This window comes from Rhagoletis pomonella, unplaced genomic scaffold (assembly GCF_013731165.1).
Source record: "Rhagoletis pomonella isolate Grant_MI unplaced genomic scaffold, Rhpom_1.0 Rhpom_scaffold_00002, whole genome shotgun sequence".
Lineage (NCBI taxonomy): Eukaryota > Metazoa > Arthropoda > Insecta > Diptera > Tephritidae > Rhagoletis > Rhagoletis pomonella.
The window spans coordinates 46312956-46321798 of record NW_023458556.1 but is presented as its reverse complement, the minus strand read 5'-3'; the positions used below and the strand labels follow the sequence as shown (position 1 = coordinate 46321798).

The following is an 8843-nucleotide window of genomic DNA, read 5'->3' as shown; positions in this document are numbered from 1 at the left end:
ATCGGTAGTAGATCCTTCGGTAGAAGCAGGCTCTTCAGTAGGAGTAGCCTCTTCGGTTGAAGTAGACCCATCGGTAGTAGATCTTTCGGTAGAAGCAGGCTCTTCAGTAGGAGTAGGCTCTTCGGTGGTAGTACGCCCATCGGTAGCAGATTCTTCGGTAGAAGAAGGCTCTTCAGTAGGAGTAGGCTCTTCGGTGGTAGTAAGCCCATCGGTAGTAGATGCTACGGTAGAAGCAGGCTCTTCAGTAGGAGTAGGCTCTTCGGTGGTAGTAGGCCCATCGGTAGTAGATTCTTCGGTAGAGGCGGGCTCTTCAGTAGTAGTGGGCTGTTCGGTGGAAGTAGGCCCATCGGTAGTAGATTCTTCAGTAGAAGCAGGCTCTACGGTGGAAGTAGGCCCATCGGTAGTAGATTCTTCGGTAGAAGCAGGCTCTGCAGTAGGAGTAGACTCTTCGGTGGAAGTAGGCTTATCGGTAGTAGATTCTTCGGTAGAAGCAGGCTCTTCAGTAGTAGTAAGCTCTTCGGTTGTAGTAGGCCCATCGGTAGTAGTTTCTTCGGTGGAAGCAGGCTCTTCAGTAGGAGTAGGTACTTCCGTGGTAGTGGAGTCTTCAGTAGTACTGGCGTCTACACTACTTGGTGGTTCTTCACTTGTAGTAGGCCCTTCACTAGGAGTTGGCTCTTCGGTGGTAGTAGGCCCATCCGTAGTAGTAGTAGGTATTGCAGTGGTTGTGGATTCTTCGGGAGTACCAGGAGCTACACTACTGCTTGGTTCGTCACTAGTAGTCGGTTTTTCGCTTGAAGTTGGTTCTTCGGTGGTTGTTGGTTCTCTCGTAGTACTAGGTTCTTGACTGCTCGATGGTTCCCCACTGGTTGTAGGTTCTTGTGTGGTAGGCGGTCCTGCAGTAGTGGTACTGGGTTCTTCGCTGGTAGTGGTTGTTGAAGTAGAAGCGGTGGAGGTACTTGTACTCGAGGAAACTGTGCTGCTTTCGGTCTCACCAGATGACACTACACAGTAACCAGCACTTTGACTGAAAACGTATCCACTTGAGCACGATAGATATCTAATAGTGTAACTGCCATCTTCATTTAGGTAACAACCATAAAAAGTGGCCGTATTGTCGATGAATGCAAAGAAACCGGGTGCTTTGCAAGGATTCTTAACTACCGCCGCGTTCGCCGCGGCAATGGCCGCGAGCAAACCAAGAAAAATTAATTTCATTTCGTTCGTTTATTCGCTATGAGTTTTTATTTATATATTTAATTTAACCAAAAAATTTTAAATTGTTAATTTGTCCGTGGAGTTTAGAACCGTTTCGTTTAGTCGTTAAAAAATAACTGCCTTATGAGAGTTTTTATTAGCATTTATATAGAGCTTCCTAAGTGCTTAATGTTTAACAAATCAAATTTCTTGTGATTACAACTCATTAACTGATAACGTTGTGTGGCGATAAACTGATTTGCTACATATGTTTTCTTTATTTGCGTATGTTTATTTTTCATATACATACAAACATATATCCTCACCTACTGTTTTTTCAAGCGAAATTTAAAATCACCTTAAATTGGCTATTACTTTTTTGATTGCTTTTGTTCGGAAAATCGCTTTGTGGAATTTCGCAGGTGCTGATTAGGAGAAAATAAAAGTTATTTCTGTTGCTGAGAATAGTTTTCTAATCGTTCGCTCTACATAATTACATAATGCCGTTGTTGCGGTCATTCTACTTTATTTTATTTTTAAGCTCATTTCTATCAAACAAATACATACATACGTACATTCATCATTTTAGTATATATGTACATACATGTCAATGATATAGCGTACAAAAACCTTTAGCAGCTGAAAAGCTTTGGCTATCCGCACATTTCATGCCAACCGCTTTATAATCTCCTTTCTTACTTAAGCATACGATATAGTCATAGAAGTTTTCTGCGGCTGCAGCAAAACTCCCCACCTGAGTACAATTGAAGTTGACCTGTTCTTCTAGTGATATGCCCTGTAATTTGGCCTGTTCTTTTGCTTCTTTTTCAGCTTTCTTCAGCAACTCTTTTTCATATTTGCGTTGTATTTTCTCACGCAACTTTGCCTCTTTGAGTTTTACCTTCTCCTCCGCTTTCATAATTTTTACCTCCTCACGCACGCACTCCTCATCCGGCGACTTACTCAAATACAAATCGTAATTCAGCGATAAGTCATGCAAACTTGTCATATCTACGAAACATTTACCCAACTCTGGCGTAAAGATCTGGCCATTGCCACACTTTACGTGATAGACGCGTAATCCGTTGCTTAAACGAGATGCCACACACCAATAATAGGATGAGTTATCGGTCGAAGCGGCAAATGTGCCCTCTGCGTTGCAATAAAATATGCCGGTGCATGGTGAGAGGTCACGAGAACAACGCAAAAGCGTCCTATCGAAAGCTTGGCCGTTTGGACAATTCTTTGGTTGTATTTGAAGTTCCCCTATGGCGCTTGGTGTACAAGTAAAGTATGAACGGCAGTCATTTTCCGCTGCAAAGGTACCTAGTGTGGCACATAATTTTTGTGTTGGAATTCTAGGCGCTTCAGTTGTGGTGTTATCATTCTTTGTTACCGATTCTTCTGGCGTTTCAGTTGTGTGATCGGAAGCGATTTCTGTTTGAGGTTCCTCCGTTAGGGTGACATCACTGCTTGACTCTGTAACTTTCACTTCATCCGTGTTATTTAAACTATTACTCACCGCCTCAGTCGTAGTTTCACTTGTATCAAGTATCGTTAGCTCTACAGTAACTGTGTTATCCTTGACTTCTATTCCTTTAGCTAATTTAGTTGCATTCACATCGTCCAGCTCAAGCCCATTTTCACGCTTAAACTCGTCTCCGTTCACCAAATTTGTTGTAGTCTGAAGTGCTACTGTGGCCAGCACATTTTTTTCGTCCGGAGAATCCTCAGTTTGCCCGATTTCTGCATTCAAAGTATAACTTTGCGACTCAATTTCAATGTCCGCTGCAATATTCTCCGACACAAATTCTGATGGACTGTCCACTTGTACTCCTATTTCAAGTTCAGTATCCACACTTTCTGCTTGCTCAAAGTTAGGGACGTTATCACTATTACTAACACCGAAGTTCAAGGCACCTTCTGTGATAAAATTTTCTGTCTCTGATTCAACTAAAAATAATGAAAATGAGGAGTATAAAAGCCCATGATTTAAAACCTACTTACTTTCGACACCCTTTCTGTCAATATCCTTTGATATAGTCCCCTCTCCATAGCCGTCGGCTGTCAAGTTAACTTCTTGTGCCAATGTCTTCTGTGTTAACAACTGCAATGGAAACTCAATGTTCAAAAGTGTATAGTCTTTAAGATATTGAACCAATTTTTTGTTTAACGTACCAAAAGACAGCTGCACAATAAAAATAATACCAATATTTTCCGCTTCATGGTATATGTATATATTTATATATGTATATATGTATATATCTTCTTTCCAATGTAAAATTTTATTATTAATTAAGGATATATGTATTCTATATATATAAATTCAAAATCCGGCGCCTAAACGATGGATGCGGCAATTCTTCTAAGCAGTTTCTTACTGAGATGCGTCTGATGCAAGAGCACTTTATATGTATTTAATGGGAAAAGATTTTAGGTGATCCAAGGTTTCGTTTCGAACGATATAAAAATTATAGTTCGGTAGAATCTAAGGTTTCGGAATGTTTATCAATTTGAAAAATTTAAAGACCGTAGAGCAACGCTGGAATTGACAGTTCCAATCTTGAATAGCATGGCGAAGAGACGTAGTACCGAAAAGTTGAAGAAGAACTTTTGCCGCCAAATGGCATTCTTTTCGCACTGAAAAGAGCGCACAATTTTGGCATATCCTGTATATTTCAAAAATTGCATTTCTCTAATTGCATAATCCATAATCTCGAAAAACTATACAAAACTTAATGTTTATACGAAATTCAAATTCACAAACAGACTTTCCGATTTATTAAGATTACGCTAAGTACTGCATTCGAATACAACTTGATCCTATTAGATATCTTTAGCAAATATGAAAACTATGTCATGTCATCATCTCACGCATATGTACTATATACATACATTAGGGTACATCATCAACAAAAAAACGTTGAGGTTTTTCCATCGGAATTATAAAATATATTATATTTTAAGACTTTCGCTAAAATATTTCGTAAAAGCATTAAGATTTACGTGAGCTAGACCAATTTGAAAATCCCTCCAAAAATCTCATTATTTTGATTCCGTTGATCCAATTTTTAAACATTTTTATGCAGACCTTTTAAGCTTAAACTCTTCTATTATCTGAGGTGATTTTTGAGGAAAAAATATTTTAAAAAACTAATTTTATTTATAAAAAGCTCGATTTTGGAATTATGTATTTTAAAATCTTAGTAGTTTTCCCAAATATTTTGGCGGAAGTTTTAAAATATAATATATATTTTATATATCCGATAGAGAAACAGTAGCAATTTGTTTTTTGTATGGAGAGTGAGCACCCTAATATACATAAATATGTGTAACTATTTACAACATATTTTTCGAATGGAACTTTTTCGCTGCATTCTAACATGATTCTAGTTGTTTACCACGCGTATTGACATAATGCGTGCATTTTTAAGGTGTAAACAGCTACTGTTTACTGCAAATTTTTAGAAGATTTTGCACAAGAAAATAACTTCCTCACTTCCTCTGAACTTGTTTTTAATTTACTAGTTGCATTAAAGAATTTTTATCACCTGTTTAGCTACTTTTAATTATTGAGTCACGCAATAACTTATGAACATACATAGGTGTTTTAAATTGTTATCTACGTACTAAGTGCTAGAGTATGAGAAAATCCATAAGTGGTTAGCGAGAAGGCATACATATTTTTACAATATAGATTTTATAATTTTGGCCGCAAGAGCTCAATATGTACTGAATATCATTTCGATCTACTACATGCATTATAACTCAAAAATACACGAAGTTTTTCCCCTTATTATCGTCGAACCTTAGTTTGGACACTTACTTTAATCAAAGACTAGTTACACTGGATCACAAATTTTAGTTCGGTTTTTGTACTCCAGACGCCACTATCCAATTTTTATGTAGAATTGCTCGGTGATTCCGAAAATTAAGTTCATTTTTTGAGAAACTATCAGTAAGATATACGTGATTAAGTGGAACCACTCTTTCAATAAGCTGAATAACGGTAAATTGCAAATATCTCGTATCCATCGAAAAAAAAAATTAACTCGATTTTCCGAATCCCCGAGCGATTCTGCTGAGGAATTGGATAGTGGCATTCATAGAACATTTTTGCTGTAAACCAGTGTTATTTTCAAGTTATAATAATTAATCAAATTAGAGAAAGACAGACACAATTAATCTTTACTTTTCCCATTCAAATGGCTATCATTATCTACCATACTGTGCTACGTCGTTTTGTTTTCTATTAACGAACCCTCCGAAAACCACTCCTTGCTTGACAATGATTTCCGCTCATAAGAACTTCTTTATCGCATTTCTAAATGACAGGAAATAATATTTTTAATATTACCACATCAATCTATTTAAGCAAATAAATATTTTTAAAATTGTTGTTTCTGCATCTCCATGTTTTGCATGCACATGTACATTAGACCGAACCAGAAAAAAAGTTCGCCGTACACAAGGTATTTTTTCAATGCTATTTCGAACAAAAACGAACGTTTTTATGTATGCATCGCCTTTTTACATTTTTTGTCATATCTTCGGGAACTGCGGCCGGAGGAATATATTTTGTTCCAATGTTCATTAACCTCAAGCACCTCGTTCTAGTACTTACCTGACAACCCTAATGTTTGTTAAGCTCGCTGAAACACTTTCAACTTTTTAACCGACTTCCAAAAAAGGAGGTTATCAGTTCGTCTGAATATATATATTTTTTTTACGTATGTTACCGCATAACTTTGGACCACGTCAACCGATTTCGATAATTCGATTTATATGAGAATTGAACTCGGATTTTTTTTGCTAAAAATTACTTATTTTTATTCATTTCTTCGGTATTCACAGTCGGATCTTAAAGTGTAAGACATCAATGCTTTTGTTTAGGGGAAACATTTTTTTATTACAAAGTTTATTAGCGTCTATATTTACCCATCAGATCCCAGTTTTTACCACCCAAACTCTTCAAAATCGCTAAACTAAAGAGACTTTTTTTATTATTCGAGTAGTACTAAAATTTGTTTATTGCCGAATGTAAAAACGCGACCCCTGGATTCGGCAAAAAAAAATGTTTTCGAAGTGGCCTTGCAAAAATATTTTAGACACGAACGTGTACGATGGTGTTTTTTTTTTGCCTGTCCGGTGGGACGGTCTAATGTAGATGCATATACTATGTATGCATATAGATTTTTGTATCAAAAACTTTGTTATCATTGCCAATCTATTTTGTTATCATTTATTTTTCGCGGAAAAATTCAATATTCGTCGAATGTGTTTTTAACTTGTATTTTGCAAGCTTTTTCTCTTCGCTGCCACACATCGATAAGTAAAAATATACCGCAGAGCATATTTCGGCTAAGAAATAGTTTCGCATAAAAGTAAGTCCAAGAGGGCATGAGAATATCTGTCATGAAAGATAAGAAATACAACATATATTATATATGGGTCCTTCCATACAATATTTTCACCTCAATATTTTTTTTTTTTTGTGAAATATATTTTTTTACAGAAGACGCGTATTTTTTTATTTCGTCATGATATTCGAAAATCTTAAAAAAAAAAATCCCGAAATTTTGAACTCACGGAGAAGTATCTTTTTTTAATTGTTTGCAGTTGATAAACTATTTGTCGAAGAAAATCAGTTAAGGTTGTGAGATAGATTAAAATAAAAAAACATTTTGCATTCAAAAATCGCATTTTCTTATTTTTATTTTTTGATTAACCTCATCATGTTTGATTTTTATTTTTTTCAACCTGAATAGTTGTCAAACTTTGTGGAGTAAGCTGTAAAAATTTGAGAATGGAAACACCAAAACTGTAGAAGTTACGAGTTTTTTCATACCTGCGTACATTAAGTTTATATTACAGCTTACTCTATAAAGTTTGACAACTATTCAGGTTGAAAAAAATAAAAATCAAACATGATGAAGTCAATAAAAAGAAAAATAAAAAATAAATAAATGCAATTTTTTAAAGCAAACATTTTTTTATTTTATTCTATTTAACTGATTTTCTCCGACAACTAGTTTATTAACTGCAAACAATTAAAAAAAAGATACTTCTCCGTGAGTTCAAAATTTCGTGATTTTTTTCGAGATTTTCGAACATCATGACGAAATAAAAAAATAGGTGTCTTCTTTTTTTCGATAAAGAATATAAAAAAATATATTTCACCCCAAAAAATATTGAGGTGTAAATATTGTATGGAATGACCCATATGTACTTGGTAGTAGTACATACACTTGTGGTCAGCTGATTAAATCAAATGACATTTTGGCTAGTTTTGGCTATTTTTACCTCCCTTTTATTAGCTCGGGATGAACTATGTAATATTGATGCGCCTAAAAGATGCCGCGATTTCTATTCTCAAGTTACATACCTGATGACAGTACGAAAGGAAATTATAGTAGCGAGGTTTTAGTTTTTTAAACTATAATTTTATCCTTTTGTTTATTAAATGTTTATATTTTTTTATCTAACCAGCGCCGCATAAATTCACACTTCAAACTTCGTAGAAAAATTATGAAAATTCAACAAACTTTAACATTTGCACACGCAAATTTAAAACTTTTTATTTAGAACATTTAGAAAAATTTTGGGTATGCAGTTTCGTAGCCCATTAAATTTTAGTAGGTTAAAGTGCACATTTCAAGACGCTAGAAAATCGCGATGATTTAAAATAATTTTTTTTTGCTGATGCTGCTAGGCGTTTTCTCCCATACATATGTATGCACAAACGAAATTGTCGAGCATATTTTATATGGAAGAAAATGCGCAACACCGTTAGCCAAAAAAATTATTAAAAATCAACGGGATCTTTTAGCGTCTTGAAATTTGTACTTTATCGAACTAAAATTTAATGGGCTACAAAACAGCATATCCAAAATTTTTATAAAAATTCTGAATAAAAAGTTTAAAATTTTCGAATGCAAATGTCAAAGTTTGTTGAATTTTCATAATTTTTGTACGAAATTTTAAATGTGAATTTATGTTGGGCTGGTTAGGTAAAGTGCTAGACTATTATAAAAAAAAAATATAAACATTAAGTGAGCAATAGAAAAATAGATAAAACTAGTCGAAATGTCACTTGACTTAATCAGCTGACCACAGGGGTATATAAAGATGAAATCTGTATCAACAGCTTTTCGGAATATTAATACATATCTAATCAAAAAGTATTTTTAACAAATTTCTCTGGCTGTAAAATTGTGCTATCTTTTTGAGTGGAGAACTGTGTAGTTACGTGATCAGATATTGTTCAGTAGAATGTGTTTTGCTTATGAATTTAAGAATTTAAAATTAGATAATAAATACATATATATGGACATATGTATATCCCCAAACGAATAATACCTGTATTACATTTTGTTTTTTGTTACGAAAAAAAAATCAGTGGCAAGCTATCTCTTCAATGAAACTTGTTATGAATTTGATGACGGTAGTGACATATGAAGAATCTTTGGAAGCAAGCTACTGATCCCAACTGCATTTCAGATAAATACATACGTACATAGAAATATGTACACTTGTGATCAGCTGATTAAGTCATCAACATTTTTCTTTTGTTTACTTAATGTTTATTATTTTTCCATAAAAGTCTAGCTTATTATACAACAAACATCACATAAATCCACATTTCAAAC

The 8843-nt window shown here is 34.6% G+C and overlaps 2 protein-coding genes across 2 annotated transcripts in view; both read right to left on the bottom strand.

Annotated features, from left to right (window-relative positions):
* The window catches only part of LOC118753491 (mucin-2-like), a 35124-nt gene extending 33909 nt beyond the window's left edge, over window positions 1-1215 (bottom strand). The window contains exon 1 of the mRNA XM_036488375.1: window positions 28-1215. Coding sequence (XP_036344268.1) covers window positions 28-1215 — 1188 coding nt within the window. The remainder of the gene's footprint in view (window positions 1-27) is intronic.
* Window positions 1216-1801: 586 nt separating this feature from the next.
* Window positions 1802-3420, bottom strand: LOC118753479. Its single transcript, XM_036488365.1, has 3 exons — window positions 3403-3420; window positions 3202-3301; window positions 1802-3147 (listed from the first exon to the last, which is right to left on the bottom strand). Exons 1-3 carry the CDS (start codon window positions 3418-3420, stop codon window positions 1802-1804), a joined length of 1464 nt encoding a protein of 487 aa, XP_036344258.1.
* Window positions 3421-8843: the final 5423 nt, after the last annotated feature.

Bases quoted from the DNA above. Each gene is read 5' to 3' on its own strand.
- LOC118753479 (XM_036488365.1), bottom strand. The intron at 3,148-3,201 runs GTAAGTAGGTTT...CATTATTTTTAG, and splicing joins TGACAGAAAGGGTGTCGAAA to TTGAATCAGAGACAGAAAAT.